At 40.0% G+C, this 19244-nt stretch overlaps 1 protein-coding gene across 1 annotated transcript; it reads right to left on the bottom strand.

Annotated features, from left to right (window-relative positions):
- Nucleotides 1-254: 254 nt before the first annotated feature.
- Nucleotides 255-16509, bottom strand: PNLIP (pancreatic lipase). Its single transcript, XM_066239713.1, has 13 exons — nucleotides 16401-16509; nucleotides 16216-16261; nucleotides 14964-15118; nucleotides 14253-14375; nucleotides 11972-12106; nucleotides 10721-10832; nucleotides 9481-9600; nucleotides 9245-9364; nucleotides 8584-8702; nucleotides 6418-6547; nucleotides 4658-4766; nucleotides 3601-3765; nucleotides 255-377 (listed from the first exon to the last, which is right to left on the bottom strand). Exons 2-13 carry the CDS (start codon nucleotides 16259-16261, stop codon nucleotides 314-316), a joined length of 1398 nt encoding a protein of 465 aa, XP_066095810.1. The 5' UTR covers nucleotides 16401-16509; the 3' UTR covers nucleotides 255-313.
- Between the last annotated feature and the right edge of the window lie 2735 nt (nucleotides 16510-19244).

Genomic DNA, 19244 nt, shown 5'->3' with positions numbered 1-19244 from the left:
ACCCCCCTGAGATGTCTGAGTAGGAGCAGACGGTAGAACAAGCAGCACAGGTGGGTATTTGTGATGTGTGCCCACCAAGAAGGGGTCATTTTGGACCGGGACACCTGTCTTAAGTCATCAAACTGACATCAGTCCTAAGCTCAAAGCCACAGTCATTTGTGGTTTATACTAACCCCAAAATTTAGATTTTAATCACTGCATCCAAAAGTTTCACAGGACAAAACTGGACGAATGATGACAAAGAAAAGAATGCATTGCTTTACCAATAGATTTTATTAGCAATAAGATTCAGTGGTCACGTGTCAGCAGGCTTCTAGCATGGAGTGAGAGCGAGCAGAACATCTTCCCTCACAGTTGTTTGACTACAGAAGTTGAACCTGTGGAGGGAAAACAATGAAAAGTCAACTCCTGGCTCAATCAGAGCGTTGAGCATTCATTCGGGCTCTGGTCTTCCCCCTTCTGAGTGAGGACCGCACCCTGTGCCCGAGACCAGACGTTGGCAGAGAGCGGACCTCTCTTCTGTGGAAAGCACTGCGTTCTCCCTCCCAAAAGAAATCAGCCAAAGTAAAAATTCCGGGGCCCTGGAGTCACATTGGCTAGACATTCTGATTTTAATTCAGGAAGAGAAGTGAAATGACTAATTGTACTCATTAAGACTGAACAATACTTAGGGTGTTTGGGGCTAATTTTCTTTACTATGGAAGCGTATGTAAATTTCCTGGCACATAAAAGTCCTCAGAAAATACTCTTTTCTCTTCATTTCCTTCTTTGTGGCTTTGATGGCTGGCAACTCACAAAAAGCAAATTAAAGGTTAAAAATGAATATTGATAAGGGGCACAGGAAATGAAGGGCACACAATAACTACTCATGAATAAGGGTGAACTGAGTTTGTTTTGTGGTAATTAAGAATTTGCTGGAGTGAAATTTCCTGCATATGAATTTTGGCACTAAACTTTCATTTAATTATCTGTCAAATGGAGATCATACTAGTACCCACAGTCAAAGAGTAAACATATCTGTGACCCTTACATTTTCTTTCAGTGTCTTTGTCATCTTTCCTTTCTGTACTTCTCATCTTTCTCCCTCCCCAGGCGACCACTGATGTGCTGTCCCTCTGGACTCATTTGAGTTGTATAGAATTTTATGTGAATTGAAATCAAAGGTGGATGCACTCTTCTGTCTAACTTCTTGTATTCAGTATAATTATTTCGAGATTCATCCATTTTGGTACATGCATCACTAGCACATTCCTTTTCACTGCTGAGTAGTATTTCAATTTGTTTACTCATTTTCCTGTTGGCAGGTGGTGAGCTATTTCCAGTCTTTGAATATTCATGTACGCATCTTTGTATAAATACATGTTTTCTTTTCTCGTGGGTAAATACTTAACAGGGGAGTGGCTGAATCATAGGTAGGTGTTATGTTTGGCTTTTTAAGAACCTACGAAACTATTTTTAAGAATGATTGTATTCTTTTATATTCCCATCAAAGTGTATGAGAGTTTAAGACTCTTCACATTCTCACCAACACTGGGTACTGTCCATCTTTTAAATTTTAGCCAGTTAAATAACTTTAGAGTGATATATCATTGTGATTTTAATTTGCATTTCCCTAATAACTAATGGTATATCTCTTTTGGTCCTTTCACTTTTAACCTACTTGTGTTTTTATACTTAAAGTGCATTTCATGTAGACAGCACACAATTGGCTGTTAATTTTTTAAAAAACCCAATTTGACAATCTCTGTCTTCTAATTTTTGTAGTTGGACCATTTTTATTTAATCTGATTATGGATATGGCTAGGTTTAAGTCTATTATTTTGCTCTTTGTCACCTATATCCTGTGTCTTCTTTTCCTCTTTTTATGCCCTTATTTTTTTTTTAAAAAAAATACAACTTTATCTCCTTTGTGGACTTATTAGGTAGAGTTCTTTGTTTTATTATTTTGTGGTGGCTTTTGAATTTATACAATATATTTTTAACGTATCATATCTTACTTTCAAGTGATACATCAATTCACATTTTATATAAATACAGTAGGGTATTTCTATTCCTTCCTTCTTACCCTTTATGGTACTGTTATCACATATTTTACACATTATAACCCTTTCAAATATAACCATCATCTTAAAATAGTCAATTATTAAAGACTTAAATAATAATATTTAAAGACCTTGTGTATTTTCCAATGAAGTAACTGTTCCCTAGTCTCTCAGTTTCTTTTTGTAGATTCTTTTCCAACTGGTATAATTTCCCTCCCCCTGATGACCTTCCTTATATTGACCTGATGGTGATAAATTCTTTCAGCTTTGGTATGCCTGAAAAGCATTTCATCTTCATCTTTGAATATTTTTGTGGATATAGAATTGTAGGTTAACAGTTCTTTTTTCAGTACTTTAAAGATGCTTTACTGTCTTTTCACTTGCATTGTTTCTGACGAGAAATTTGCTGTAATTATTTTCTTTATTTCTCTGTATATAAAGTGCATTTTTCCTCTAGCTACTTTTAAGATTTTTCTATTTATAACTAATTTTGAGCAATTTGATTTTGACATTTGTTGGTTGGTTTTCTTCATGTTTCTTGTTGTATCACTTGGATCTGTTGGTTTAATAGCCTTTGCCAAGATAGAAAGTTTTGAAGCCGTTATTTCCTCAAATATATTTTTCTGTGTCCTCCTTTAGGGTCTTCAATGAGAAGTATAATATACTTCTTGAAGTTATTTCACTGCTCACTGATATTCTTTCCATTTCAAAAATCTTTTCCTCTGTATGTTTATTTTGGATAGTTTACATTCTGTTTTCAGGTTCACCAATCTTTCTTCTGCAATGTCTAATGTGCTGTTAATTGCATCCAGTGTACAAGGTGAGACAAAAGTAAGTTTACAGTTGTTTGTGTGGAATAGAATACAATGGTTAGTAAATAATACAAGAATAAACTGTGTTTCACGTACTCACAACTGTAAGCCTACTTTTACAGGGACTGAGTGACATGATGACAAAAGAAGAATAAAGCATGTGCCTAAGGTTTTGGCTTTATATTCAAAATACTGGGTAATACTGGTTTTGTTATGATTACCATCATCATGTCACTTTTTCTGGTGGTTCATCATGGTTAATATCCTTAGGCTCACACACACTTTAGTCTTGGTTAGAATGAAAGTTGACCTCTGTTTTCACTAAGAGGGCCAATGATCCAAAATAGCTCATTTGTATTCCTTGGTAAATTAAGTGTTTCCCTCATAATTTAACTGGCAGTTTGGTGAACCCAGGACATTTGGGGAAGTTACACATATTAAGCACACACACAGCACAAGGCACAGCTGCTAAATGAAATCATTCTTCTTGCCTTAGGTCATGAAACCAGATTCTCATTGTAACACAAGTTGTATTAGATAACATAACACTCATCTACAAATCTATCAAAGTGGTTTTCCTAAAGTTCTATACTTTCTCCTAAAGAAACAAAAGGGATTAGGAAACAGCTGTGGTTGGGATGTAGGAGAACCATTATAGGAGCTACAACTTAAAGTAAACTTTCAGTGGGAATAGAACTATAAATGTGATTCAATACTTCAAATCTCTTTGGATTTTTATTACTTACACTTGTCCATCACTTCTTTCCACCATGATCTTGGATGCTCCCACTTTGGGTAGAGTTGGGTTGATTACATTGTTATACCAAACAAATTTAACCATTTGCAAATTTCCAACATCCACATCTGAGTCAAATTCATTGGAATGAATACCCTCTGGTCGGAGAACACCCCTTAGGAGTTAAATGGTTAATAAAAACATACATAAATATACATATAAGTATATATATATATTTCTAAAACCATCTTAGAGTGCATCTCTAGTATGATGATTAATAGTGCATTTGTCATTCTAATGTATTGAATAAGTGCAGACAGGTAGGCTAACTCAGTGGTAGTTTGCCATCTATAACTCAGACATATTTTATTCATTATCCTCCCACAGTTTAGTAAATGATGACTTCATTATATTATCTTTTCTCAGTTGTTTGGTGGACAGAATAATTATTTACTGGTGATAAATCAGATGCCACTCATCAAAGGAAACATCAGGAGTTTTCCCAGAAAAGAGCAGAGAAAAAAGTTTAGAAGGCCCTGGCCGGTTGGCTCAGTGGTAGAGCGTCAGCCTGGCGTGCAGAAGTCCCGGGTTCAATTCCCGGCCAGGGCACACAGGAGAAGCGCCCATATGCTTCTCCACCCCTCCCCCTCTCCTTCCTCTCTGTCTCTCTCTCCCCCTCCCACAGCGAGGCTCCATTGGAGCAAAGATGGCCCGGGCGCTGGGGATGGCTCCTTGGCCTCTGCCCCAGGCGCTAGAGTGGCTCTGGTTGCAGCAGAGCAATGCCCCGGAGGGGCAGAGCGTCACCCCCTGGTGGGCAGAGCGTCACCCCCTGGTGGGCGAGGCGGGTGGATCCCGGTCGGGCGCATGCGGGAGTCTGTCTGACTGTCTCTCCCAGTTTCTAGCTTCAGAAAAATCCAAAAAAAAAAAAAAAAGTTTAGAAACAAAATTCTGAAATATATTAAGGTCCAAGGGTGAGACAGTCTCTACCTTTTCATGATATGTGGCAGTACCATTGCATGTGCGAGGTACTCCAACATGTAAGGAGCTTAGAGTTATATGTTACTCACTTGAAAACTTCATACTGCTTAGAGTTTCCTTTGTCTCCAAATAAAGAAACTAGCACGTGTCCTCTAACCTTCTTTCCAGACAGAGTAACAGTGACCTTATACCTCCAACCTGCATAAAGGGTAGGAGAGAATTTGTAAAATGTCAGCTTGCAGGAAAAAAACACTGAAAACAGGCTAAACTTGAATTCCACATCTGCTGAATTCTGAATAATACACACACACACACACACACACACACACACACATACACACACACAGTCTGAATATTGGTAGTTTTTCTAATAGTCATGAACATTTATTTATTCCACTGATTTTCAATTGTTTTCATCCATGGCACACATGAACTAATTACTAAAACTCTGCAGCACAATGCCTGACCTGTGGTGGCACAGTGGATAAAGCATTGCCCTAGAATACTGAGGTCACCAGTTCGAAACCCTAGGCTTGCCCAGTCAAGGCACATATGGGAGTTGATGCTTCCTGCTCCTCCCTCTTCTCTCTCTCTCTCTCTCTTTCTCTGTCTCTTTCTCTCTCTCCTCTCTAAAATGAATAAATATAAAAATAAATATTTTTTTAAATAAAAGATGAGATAAAACTCTGCAGCACACCAAAAAAAAAAAAAAATTATATTTTTTTGCCGACCTGACAAAAAAAATAGGTATAATTTTGATTTACTCACACTGGACGTCCATTATTGTATTGGCTGTTGTCATTTTTTAAACTTAGTAATTTCAAGGAAGAGAGGCCAGTGCCCCTCACTAAATAGTCAGGTGTTGCATGTTTTAAAAATTCTTGCAGCACACCGGTTGAAAAATTACTGCTTGATCTAAAAGTCCCAAGACCATGCGTTGGGGGAGGGGGAAGAGCACACACTCTATCCAGAGTCAATAGATTTCAAGCCAAGGGGAAAATATATTTTGCTTTCGATTTTTTTATACTAACAACTTATTCTTAAATGTTAAAATAACTTTGTTAACACATAGAAAATAGAGAACTATGACATTGGCATCAGTTTACTTCGTTTTCATACATCACCGCATTTTAGACTACTGTCATCTCTTTGTCTATGTAGTCTACTTTTATTTTAAAAATTCTACAATTCAACTTTCCATTGCCATTGGAAATGTATTAATATGTGGTAATAAATGTACGGTACTTGTCAATAGTAAACTACCAGTTTTTACTATTTTGAGCTAGCCTGGGCTCTTGGGGAAGGGGATTAAATTTGGCTTTGGTTTTTACAATGCAGCAAACCTTATTGTTTCCCAACCAAATAGTTTTCTTCCTCTATTAGCTGGAAGGGAAACCTGGAGTCCGTCCCATGCTCCACCCCCCACACACCCTCTAATTCCCAGCACCCTCGGAGTCTGCAGTCCCACGTATGTCTTCTCTCCCTCAGTTCCTTTCCATGTCCATACCTTCTGCCCTCTCTCTCCTGGATCACTCTCCTGTTTGTGCAGAATCTCAGAATTTTGCTCAGTGAAACTTTTGACCGACTATGAAGAGGCTGGAGGGGAAGAATCCTCCAGAATTCAGCACCAGTATCAAATATGAAGACATTTATTTTTGTTTGCATTCATAGTTCAGTTCCCATTCTCTGTTCTACCACGCAGATTCGCTGAGCACAGCATTTGTGTATCTTTCCGTGTTGTGGAGGGGTGTTTAAGACTTTTGTACAGAAAAGCAATTCCGTGCATTTTCACCGGGCGTGATAAAACACGTACCATTAAGAACTTAAGGCGAATCAAATCGAGACTTACGGGCAAAGCAGCTGGCATCACCAGTGTTTAGGTAAAAGGTCTCTCCCATGCCCTTTGTTTTCTCAGCGTATCTGTCAGCATAATGACCCATCTGGGGGCAGCCTTCACTCGGACAGGGGAAGCACTTGTTCTAGGGAAAATAAACAAGTGATGGATGAGGGTGCTCTTTCTCATAATAGTGCCTCATCTTTTTTTCACATGTTGTTCTGTGAAAGGTAACGTTCTGAAGCCAATTCTGTTCTGATAAGAGAGGTCGTTTACAGTGTCTCAGCGAAGGTTAAAAATTAGCAAACTCGCTGTTAAATAACACGAGCCTAACAAAAATAGAAAAATCACGTAAAAGAGAATTTACGGATATATTTATATCTACATATTTTAATCTTCTCTTTTCTGCCTCGGTTGCCCCAGCAGGTGGTTAGAATTTATTGTATAAAGTTTGCAAGAAGCAGAGCAGAAAGTGATAATCAGCTTTTGATTCACTAAATAAGACCCAGTAAGAGGACAATAGGCTCAAAAGTCAGATTTTTCTCAATTGCTTTAGCTCCCAATTAGTATATCAAAAGCGAAAGAATTCAGATCTCAGAATTCTCTCCTGCGGAGAGAAAATGCTCCTGTAAATTGTGAAAGCTTAGCCAGAGTGGGTTGGGGTCTAGAAAAGATGGATAATCACACAGAAACTGTGGGCCAAGGAATTGTAGGAGGAAGAGTGGGAGCAGGAGGAGCCAGAGTGGGAAGGACAAAGGTAGCAGTTTCCACTACGGAAGAGCAAGGCCGCTCCGTTCCTGGATCGATGGACCAGATGGGGACGGGCCAAGTACAGGTCTGCATTCAACAAAAGCTAAGTGGAGACTGAGCCAGCCGGGAAGAACGGCCAGAGCTCCCGGAGGACAGACATTGCTTGAGCCAGAAGAGTAGATATTCCCAGAATCCATCAGCAGATGTTGGCCATGGGTCCATCAATAAAGCAGACCCCCAAGTTCTCCCTCTGCCCAATATACGCTGACCACCACCATGGTGACCGCCTGGGCCAGGACCAACTTGGAGAGAAATGCTGAGAGATCTGCAAGAGTGAGAATTTTTCTTATGAAAGTGTCTGAGCATTACCTAAAAGGACTGTTTATATTATTGAGTCAGTCAGATTAAGTTTCACTGAATGATACCTAAAGCTTCTCTGTTTGTTTTCCCCATTACCTAGAGAACACAGATTTAAGAAGAAGATAAAGTTAGATTAAGGAACGGGGAATGTTCTGGTTGTATATGGAAGCTGTTCTGTGAATAAAATATACACACACCTCCCCCAATCATACACATAATGGCCCACAGTTGTTGAATGGTAATTATTATACTTTAGGTTCTGGGCAGTTAACATATGTCAACTCATTAAATCTTCCCACCAAATCTATGAAGTCTACCATTATTATTTATATTTAGAAATGAAGAAATTGTCTTAGAGAAGTTAAGTATTTTGCCCCAAATTATTCAGCATTTTAATGGTGAAACCTGGATTCATATTCTCTCTCCTCATCACTAAGGCATACCTCCTTGGTAATTGTGACTTCACCTGGCATATTACTCGATCTTTTATTTATTAGGTGGCACAGTTCATACATTTTTATTTGAAAAAATTATAGAGAAAGGAAAAACAAGTAAAAATAAGCAGGCAACAGATAGGTCATATTCAAAATCACATTTAAAGATCTTAACCTAGATATCTAAAGAATACCAAGCAAGGTGAAAACTTGCAAAACATTTTTGGCAATTATGAGATTGCACAAAAACATCCACAGGCCCATTATATTATCGTTTTATGAGGTCAGCAATTAAGTATTCCATGTTTATTAGCATCCTGTAGCCACAGCTCAGATTTCCAGACTTTTTTTTTTTTTTTTACTTAAAATTATTTCCAAAACAAGATTGAACATTTACCTCTCACATGAAGAAAGGAGAGAACAAGGCAGACATGAAGCATTTCCATAGACAAGGCCATTTCTCTAAAGTTGTCCAGTACCTTATTGCTATTAAAATAAGTCTGTGTGACTAAAAGTATACATCTTGTGGCAGTCATATAGTAACACCCACTGAATGCATGTCAAGGACACTGAATCACACCAGCCAGGAGGAATGATAGTCACAACATTCTTTAGGCGCAAGGTGGAGTCTACTCACTTTAGTGAAGTCGCTGTAAGAGGCACAGGGGAACCCAGTAAAGCCATCAGGGTTGAGGATGCTATCAGAGTAGTACTTGTAGCTTCTCAGGTGATTACAGGCGAAAAAGTCACGAGAGCCTTTGAAATCAGACAGGATTCCTCGTCAGTGACAGATTTTCTTTTTCCAAGCTAACATCGTGATCAGAATATAGTTAAATTGTTGAATAGATGTCTTGAATTAGTGTGAACTCATGGTGGTCACAGAACAAAAATCATTTATAAACTGTGTTTATGATTTGCGATGGAATTAGAAGTTGAGTACTGTTTAAGATGACAATAGTTATGCCATAGCTAATAGAAAATAGCATTTTTAGAAATAGAAAACTAGCTCTTTTTTTTTTTTAGTGGAAAGAAACTTTAGAAGTAAAAGATTGATCCCTATAGATAATAAAACTTAGTAATGCATTTCCTGAATTTGATCTTTGGAAAGTTGACTACAAATACATCTTCTTTCTTACAATTTCCTCATGCCCACTGTCCCCAGTGAAAATTCCATATCTTGGGGATACAATTAAAAGTCCTTTGTCATACAAAATGTAAGGCCTGTATTTAGCAAGGTTAGCAAAGCGAAATACAGATATTTCCCCCCCAAAGAACTCTCACGCACACAATGGTTTTACCTTCCCAGATCCCCTCTATGTCCACAATCTGAGAGAGAATGTTCTTCTGACATCCGGGCATGTCTTTTCCTCCATTTGGAAAGAAATCCAGGTGTCCCACGGTTTGGCTCATTCCAAACCCTGAAGAATTTCAAAATATGGGAAAGATGATGTGAATGTCGGACTGAAAACCCTCTACAGCACTCCAATGTATGGGCACAGAAAGCACTCTAGGAGGACGGATTCAGGGAGCTCACCCATGTTGGGGATGATGGGGGCGGCGTCTGTGTGAATTACATCCACAAACTGGGCATCGCTGGCGTCCAGTCGGACTAACTCTGGAGTCCCCTCAAAGCAAGGTTCAGCGGGGTCCAACCCTAAGTAACAGAGGCGTCATGTTAAAATCCATCCGTGTACCTACCTGCCCACTCTCCCGTCTTCGTTAACGACAGACCTGAGTGCAAGCAGTGGCGGTCGTCATGAGTTAGGCATGAAAGAGTTTGGCTGATTCTTTCCCACTTTCCCATTTTCTGAAGGGAACTCTGCGTCTAATTTACTATCTGCTTTAAAGTGAATTTCCCTCAAACCATGGAATTTCGATTTACTTATGGATACTTAAGTCACTGGGGCAATCCTGATCACTAGCGGCAGTTGTCAGAAAAGTCCAGATTCTGAGAGACACTGAGCTCCCTAAAAGCTGTTCAAGTTAAAAGAGTCCCCACTATTCTCTAAGCTCCCATGAGGGTAGGACCCTGATTTTCACGGTCACCAGGACCACAACTTTGCACAGTGCCGGGCTGACGTGCCCGGCTGACGTGCCTGGCTGACGAGGCTCTCGTAAACATTTACAGACAATGGGAGACCATTCTCTCCAGCAATGAATGACAGACATTCCAGATGCCTCCTCCTATTCAAACGTAACCAATTTATCTAGAGTATAAAAAAGGAAATCAGAGTGGAAGTATAGAAGCGGACAGTAACCGTTTCCTGAAAAAGTCATCTCTCAGCTGCAGGATAGCAAAGTCTTTCTTATCAACTTTGTTGTTTTAGGACCTGCGTAGCCAACATGTGACCCCCATTGGCCAAATACAAGTCATCCAAGGTTTTAAAAATAATATATTTTATCTAATTATCAGCATGTAAAACTATTTGTTATTTATTATATTTTTATGCTGTTTACCCTATTCATGACATTTGTCCTTTGTGAATGCTTGAAAAAGGGAAAATAGGTATGGTTAAGACCTCCGGACGTTTTAAATTCACATTTTAGTCATATGCAATATTAATATGTTAAATAGGGCTCTGTAGACCAAAGATCGATATCAATAAAAAAAATTCACCAGGCCTCCACAAACACTGATTTCTGATCACATGGCTCAGTTTAGAAAATGGGAAAACCTGTCTTCTTAGATAAAAAGCAGGGCTGCACTGAATTTCCATCCTTTCCTTGCGGGCTCCATTTAGTCTAATTTTGTAGCTCTTACTCTTTTGACCAACCTGTGATCCGTCCCACGGTCCCATTGGTCCTCCTTCCAGCTTCCCCAGCAGCATGGGAACCCAGGCTGTGGCCAATGATGTGGACATCGGAAGGTGAGTAGCCAAATGCCGACTGGTTAAAAAAAAAAAAAAGCACTTCTTCAGAATGTTTTCAAATACTGCAAAATTCAAGTTGGATGCATAAGGGAAACTGAAAACTTGAGTCTTGAGAAGACACACTCTGCCTTCTAAACAATTACTTTTCATAATATTTTTCAGTTATCATAGAAAATGGTGATGGTTTCCACATTTAAACTGGTAGAGGTCAGGCTCTCTTTTGTTGTTTTACTTAGTAGAGAGTCCTTTCAATGGATATGAAGAATTGTTATGTGGCGGTAATAAAGCATGAATTTGGATGAGAAAATAATAACGAAAGCAAATATTTAGGCACCCTCAAGCTTTAACATTCTCTTTGTTTTTAGTTGATAACATCAAGGTAGCTTGTTATCATTGTGCTTCTCTTAAAAATTTAGAAACAAAACCAAACCTAGTTTACTCTTTTTTTTTTTTTTTTTTTTTTTTTTGTATTTTTCTGAAGCCGGAAAGGGGAGAGACAGTCAGACTCCCGCATGCGCCCGACCGGGATCCACCTGGCACGCCCACCAGGGGCGACGCTCTGCCCACCAGGGGGCGTCGCTCTGCCGCGACCAGAGCCACTCTAGCGCCTGGGGCAGAGGCCAAGGAGCCATCCCCAGCGCCCGGGCCATCTTTGCTCCAATGGAGCCTTGGCTGCGGGAGGGGAAGAGAGAGACAGAGAGGAAGGGGGTGGGGTGGAGAAGCAAATGGGCGCTTCTCCTATGTGCCCTGGCTGGGAATCGAACCTGGGTACCCTGCACGCCAGGCCGACGCTCTACCGCTGAGCCAATAGGCCAGGGCTAGTTTACTCTTGAGGCTGACAAGATCATGTGCTAAGTTGGCTTAATTGCTGGTAAAATTAAAAGAAATACTGGGGGGATTCTGTCAAAACAGCCTATGTGGTTGCCTAATAAATAATACCACATTTAAGAAAAACTAGTTTATTGGCCTTAACAAGCGTATTGATGAAGCCCAAATTGGGATTTTGTTTGCATTTCTTTTCAACCAAGGGGAAAAGCCAATCGCAGTAGAGAAATGTCTTTAGCAGTTACCGTACCTACAGCAATTGCTGTTGTTGTTGTTCTTTGGAAGAGAACCCAGAGGCAAGGTGCATGGGCTTTTATATACAAAAGGTACCTGAAGGACTTCAATAAAATATGCCACTTCTGCCCCCACGATCCGGATGTTCTGTGCGGCCTGCGTGTATCCCGTCCGGGAGCCGCTTTTCCAATCCACGCAAATGCAGTTGACACTTTCCACGTGAAACAGGTTCTGGTGGAAAAGGCACAATGGATAGGTAAACGATTCAGCATCTTCATTAATTTCTGATTAATACATTTGAGGATTAGGATTTATAATGTAGTGTTTCCTTTTAACCCCCAAAACAAAGAACAAAACTTCTAGCCTGTTATGGATATGGAATCCTTTTTATAGTTGAGCATTGACTCCACACTGGAGGTTTGGCCATAATAGGAACTGAATTCTTGGGATTTCTACTGCAACAGTTGCATAAACACCATTTCAGGGGGGAAAAGATATAACATCTGGTACAGTGGGTTGTCTCATTAGAGCTTTATAAAGTCGTAAGACTACATCATCCCTTACTAGAATACGCCCCAGGACATTGCCTGTCTTGTTCACTGTTGTATCTTCAGTGCTTTGACCAGTTCCTGGTGCATACTTTGTGCTCAATCAATATTTATTGAATGAATAAATAAATGAATAAATGAAAGACTATGTTGGACCCCTTAAATAAATATGATAAAGGTAAATGAGTTTTTCCATAATGGAAAAACTAATCAAAGTTTTCAGACCAACACGTTTTATTATCTATTACTAAAAAGTTATTTTGCATGAAAGTACAATCTACTGGAAGCTTTATTTGGTGGGGGTCAGTGATAGTTTCATATCATCAGATCTGGCAGGACTGTCGTTTGTTTGAGTGTGTGTTTATACATATTCCCATCGTTTTTCCAAAAAGAATTTGAGAAGAAGGAAGCAATCTTAGAAATCACCTCCCACTCTTCCGTTTTACTGATAGAGAAGTTCACAGAGGGGAAACAATGTGCCAATGTCAGGGACAGAGAGAGACTAGAATCCAGGAACTTTAACCTTTGAGTTCGATCCACTCTTCTCCATCGGAGTGCAGATAGGATGTCAAAGCCAAGCACATGATGCAAAGAAAGCACATCTGCTTTTGAGATCTCAGAAATAAATCATCTATATATATCTAAAGGTCTACATTCCTACAGAGCTGAGAATCACTTAGTTTTTTCTTCCTGGTTGTGGAGAAATTTATTGCCGTCCCCCAACAGCCATCAACTTGAAATTACTTTAGAAGATAAGTCATGGTTTGACTGATTATTTCTAAACGTGGGGACAGAATTAGCCCACTCATTCTCAGGTCAGCAGAAACTCTCTGGAGTCATCTCCCTCGAGTCATGGACAGATCTGGAATTAAACAGGATTGTTGGTGTCCTTCTCTCGAGACGCTCTGGAGGAATGACTGTTCCCCTGTGCCACAGCTGGCCACAGAAGCGTTGTGAATAAATGCATCAATGATAAAGTTTGAGCAGTGACCTAGAGGTTAATAGGAAAGTTGGTTCTGTTTGATTTTCTGTCTTTTAAAAATATTTTTAGCGATTGATTCTTAGAGAGAGAGGAAGGGAGAGAGAGAGAGACAGAGAGATAAGAGAGAAACAACATTGTTGTTCCCCTTATTCATGCGTTCATTGGTTGGTTCTTGCATGTGCCCTAACTGGGGATTGAACCCACAATCTTGCATGTCAGGACGGTGCTTTAACCAACTGAACTACTAGGCCAGGGCCTCTGTCTTTTTTCTTTTTCTTTTTTTTTTTTTAAATTCTTAATTGTCACAGGGCACATAGCCAAAGACAAAGGAAAGGAAACAGAATCACTTCTACTGTGGAAACAACAGACGTGGGAAATGAAAACCAACCCAGCTTTCCTAGGAATTGCTACCCCAGGAGACTACAGAGTAGCAAGTGAAAACCAAAGGAAAAGCATTCTTTCGAGCAAAAATGAGTTACATTAGCTCCTTCATCTAAAAGTGAAAACCTATTAAAAAAATGAAAAGCTGTTGAAAATGCAACTCATGTTGCATCAGTACGGTAATGTGTTGCTAAAATTGGAAATATCTCTGTATTCTTTATTGAAGTGCTACTACCCAGAGCCTCCAAACGCCTGCCAACCTGGCCGCCCTGATGGTGCTAGGCCCTCTCCATCCCTCTGCCTGCTGGACACCCACCCCCGCCCCCGAACCTGAGCCGGCAGAGTTCAAAGCTCCTCCAGTGTCACCAGGGCCAGCATTTGCCCTGATTGGTCGGGGCCTGTGCCTTCCCCATGGTTAATTATCACTCCAGAATCAGTCCTCCCTTAAGAGATGACCACGTCTCACCTTGCACATGTTGGCCAGCCAGCTTTCTTCTCCTTTGTCTATGAATCCGTGAATAATGAAGCGGGTTTTTCTATCTGTTTTGAAATTGGAGACCTCAATGGTTGATGGCTCTGCAACGAGTTCCTATTTGGGGGAGAAAAGGCTTCCACGTCAAGTTTATTACAGACTCCAGTGGACCTGTATGTTCATGGTAGAAGAAGACTGCCCGGGCTCAGGACCTTCGGGAGTGAGGGTTCTCCCATCTCAACCGAACCATCTGCAGTCACCATCAAGTCGCTGCTTTCCAAATATCATGACATTTTTATAATTGTTCTCCTTGGGATGATCTATTTCCTATAACATTGCTAGTAGGGGTCTCATTTCCATGCAATGGAAGGGTTTCTCTGTGCATATTCTATATACATAAAATATGTTGGAAGATTATATATAACATTGAGAGATTTTATATATATATATATATATATAAAAGCACACATATATCCATACTTAAATTATTTATTAAACAGTATCATAGAGATAGGAGAAGAATAATAGCAAGGTAATGGACTTTTTATATACAAAGTTACAGAAAATAATACTTAAGCACACAGTCCTCAAAGTCTACAAAGATGTAAATTCCACTGACTTATTCTCTTTAGAAGACTTATAATTTGTTATCCTTATCATGTAAAATAGGTGAAACTTAGTTCTGAAAACGATGAGCTCCCTTACTTGGTAGGTGTTCGGGTTCTCATTGGTGTAGAGGAGGAAGCGGGTGTTGACTTCCTTGGGGCCCCAGGGCAATATTTTCAGGGGTCTTTCCACAATTCCTGCCCATGGGGCATTATCACTGAAGCAGCCAAGTCTTTGGAAGCAGATTTCTTTTCCTGCAATCACCCAGGAGGGTTTTAAGGATGTTAGTTTAACCAGAATGCTCTTCTTCATGGTCCCTCTGGCAAAATATGAACTAACTTCTATTTTGCGGCATCTTTTCTTTCTCCTCGTCCCCAAATGTCTTCCTAACTACACGTTCACAAAACGGCGTCACCAGAAAACGTCCAAGCTAAAGGAAGGCTTTTGTGTCTCATTTCTACCTTGCAGAACCACCCCAGTCCTTCATCTCTCTGTGCAGTCCTGTGCAGGTCCCATTTAGCCTCTCAACTCTGTTGCCTTTCCTGAGCCCTCGATGCCCAAGAAAGAAGCAGCCTCGTGTCCCCAGGCCTCGGTAGAGAAGGTGAGACTCTCAACTCCTTGTAGCCACCTTCCAGCTCGTGGCATGCCAAGGCCAAAGCTTTATATCTCCAGAAGGCTAGTATTGAGGTCTCTAAGCTAGGTTAAAGGGGCACCCTGGATTCCCAGGACCCAGGGAACTCACAAATAATCAAATAGCAAATCCATTGTTTGATCGACTCTAGGCTTAAATGTCACCCCGTAAAAGAATAACACAAAGGGAGTGTTCTTGAAGAAGACGAAGTCTAGATGAATAGGACTAGGAGTAGCAGCTGTGGTGGGGGCTGTATTCTCAAAATCTACCTGGGCAAGGTGATTGACGTGACTTACGTTACCTACGTCTCACAGCGATCCTCCGGGAGGGGTGGTGGTCTATGCTTATTTCACAGAGGACGATAGAGAGAGGTTCAGAAGAGAGGACAGAGAGGTTCAGAATTGTGCTCAGGGGAATACCTTTGTGGCTGGTGGACCAGGGTTCGAACCCCACACGACACCAAGCTAGGGTTGCTAAATTTAGCCAATGAAAATACAAGTTAGAGTATCAGACGAATTTTTGAAGAGGAAACTATCACATAGTTATTGTTGATCTGCAATTCAGATTTAACTGGGTGTCTTAGCTTTTACCTGGAAACCTGCCTCCAAGAGCTGGGCTCTCAGTCACAGACCTGTCTCTACTCCTCACCACTGCGGCTAGAATTCAGCCTCCATAGCCCTTCCTGAAAGTATCGAGCACTCTGGAAAGATATTTACTTACCTACAACTGTTCCCAGCAGCAGCGAAAGTGTCCAGATTAGAAGCATCTAAACAAAGTTAAAAATATGAATGAATCTGGCTGCATTCATTTTTAAAGGATTGGCCTAATTCAAATTCACTTAGACCTCTGGGTGAAAAGAGGCCAAAACTCATAAAGGAGGCTTGGAATACCTGCCCCTGACTCACCGTGGCAGCCCTGTCCGGTCCCGCGCACAACTCGGTGGCACCCAAGTTCCTTTTTATAAGCCAGCCTTATCTTTCCTAGCGGTTCCAAGGAAAAGTGACATGCAAAGACAGGAGGTGCCAAGGATGTGTTTCTACTTTTAATCATAAATAAACCAAAATTGATAGAGTAGGTAAAGTTTCCCACAGCGCTTGGGGGAAGATGAGAAAAGGGAACGGTTCTCTTCCGACCTCATTACATAATGCTCAGAATCACCATATGCTTTTGTGCTAAATGTTCCAGGCTGCCTCTTTCTGAATGTGCAGTTCCCTGTGAAGGTCTGTGGGTATGCGTGAAACTAAATGGTTTTCAGAGTTTGGTAGCAGCATTCTTGAAAACAAATACTAAAAGCTTACCAGCTCCGGCAGTTCTTGTATAACCTTGCCTGACCCTCAGAAACAGAAAAATAGAGGCAATTATTCAGTAGAGTCCATTCTTTGTGGGGAAGCACTTGATATTTTATTTAATAGTCCATAGAACTAGTTCATTTCTCAACAATAGCATGGAAAAAAGAATAAATAAACTGACAAAAGGAATTGAAAGTAATTCTAAGAGTATAGAGGTGAAGTCAGTGACCCCCACCACCCCACGAAATTGTGAATTAGAAAGAAAAATAAAATTCAACTTGGAAAAAATGTTTGGGGAAAAATAATCTGAAGGAAGTGTTTTATAGAAAAAGAAAACTGGAATATTTTCAGTTGGTGATAGATTGCTTCAGTAAACGTTTAAAAAATGATAATGAGATCCATCATTTTAAGAGATTTGCTATTTATCCTGACAGCATCACAGACAGAGATTGGGTCACTTGAAGTTGCCACCTTTGTAGGTCAAAAATGGTCAAATAATTCAGTTCCCTGACACAGTTTACAGGTACAGAAAGAAATCAATAAAATTATTTGTGAATGAGGAAAGTTCTAGAATGTGGGATAGGGCAGATGGTAAAATCAGGACTGAAGGCACGAGAAAGAATTCCATGGATGGCACCCAGCAGACCCTGAATGTATCCCTGTGTCACGAGTGAACCAACAAACGAGGGAGTGAAAATAAAAAGCAATTTACGTTTGCATAATTCCTACAGTAAGAACTGCCTATACAATATCACAGTAAAGAACTGTGATTTTTCTGAAGTCCTTTTTACTCAAAACAAGAAAATGAAAAAAATAAACCCCCCAAAGCAAGCCAATGTTCACTTAAAGGTTACCTCGAAGTAAAATGTATCCTGTGTGAATTACCAAATAATTCATACAAAATTTTTAAGTTGGCATTTTAGATAGTACCATAGAAGTGATCCATAATTTGGGTCACTTGCTCTATAGAGGCTGAGAATTAGGACCCAAAGTGACCGAATTCTGAGACAGAGCCTAGAGTTTCTGGGGAATTATTTTGTTAGTTGAAATGGCTTCAAATTTTAGAATGTTTTGGGAAGATTCAATTTCCCGAACTGTTATCAAAGCAAAGAAAGAAATTGTACACAATCAGCAGTCTATCAGGTGAGATCTGGATGAATGACTTTTCCTAGATTCAATCTTGCTGAATCTCTTAACTGGGTTGCAAAATTTAATCAACCCTATTGTTTCTTTCAGACCACTAATGAGCTATCTCAGACAATCTGTTTATAGAGTAAGTGGCAGAGGTTGGTGGCCTCTTCTTATACAAAATAGAACTAGACCTTATTACCCAAATTCCCTTGCAGGGAGATGGACCACATGATCCACTTCTGGCCCGTGAGCTGTGAGTGCACAGCTCCTAGTCCTGTTCATAAAAACCCACACATAATCTTCACATGCCTTCCCTTCCATGGCTTGATGCAAAGAAGTACAGGGACTTGGAAGGTTATAATGTTGAATCTGGTAGAGCCACAAGATGGAAGGAGCCTGGGTTCCCTGCTTAGACAAAAGCGAGCCATCAATCATTAAGACCTCATTTTGTCCACTGTTGGTGGGAATGTAAAGTAGTACAACCATTATGGAAGAAAGTATGGTGGTTCCTCAAAAAACTGAAAATAGAACTACCTTATGACCCAGCAATCCCTCTACTGGGTATATACCCCCAAAACTCAGAAACATTGATACGTAAAGACACATGCAGCCCCATGTTCATTGCAGCATTGTTCACAGTGGCCAGGACATGGAAACAACCAAAAAGCCGGTCAATAGATGACTGGATAAAGAAGATGTGGCACATATACACTATGGAATACTACTCAGCCATAAGAAATTATGTCATCGGATCATTTACAGCAAAATGGTGGGATCTTGATAACATGATACGAAGTGAAATAAGTAAATCAGAAAAAAACAGGAACTGCATTATTCCATATGTAGGTGGGACATAAAAGTGAAACTAAGAGACATTGATAAGAGTGTGGTGGTTACGGGGGGAGGGGGGAAAGGGAGAGAGAAAGGGGAGGGGGAGGGGCACAAAGAAAACTAGATAGAAGATGACAGAGGACAATCTGACTTTGGGTGATGGGTATGCAACATAATTGAAAGACAAGATAACCTGGACTTGTTGATCTTTGAATATATGTATCCTGATTTATTGATGTCGCCCCATTAAAAAAATAAAATTATTATAAAAAAAATAAAAAATAAAAAAAGACCTCATTTTGAATTTTGCATGAGCAAGAAATAAATCCTCATTGTTCTAAGTCATTGATATTTCAGGGTTATAGCAACCAGCATTGCCTTAACCAATAGAGATGATTGTATTGTACGATGATTTTGCCTACTTTCAAGAACAGTTCAGGTACAAACATTAAATCCTGGGCTGTAAATTTTACTATAGATCTGGATGATATTTATGCA

This window comes from Saccopteryx bilineata, chromosome 7 (assembly GCF_036850765.1).
Source record: "Saccopteryx bilineata isolate mSacBil1 chromosome 7, mSacBil1_pri_phased_curated, whole genome shotgun sequence".
Taxonomy (NCBI): Eukaryota; Metazoa; Chordata; class Mammalia; order Chiroptera; family Emballonuridae; genus Saccopteryx; species Saccopteryx bilineata.
Note: the sequence above shows the minus strand (reverse complement) of the source record. Positions and strands in the feature narration are given on the sequence as shown.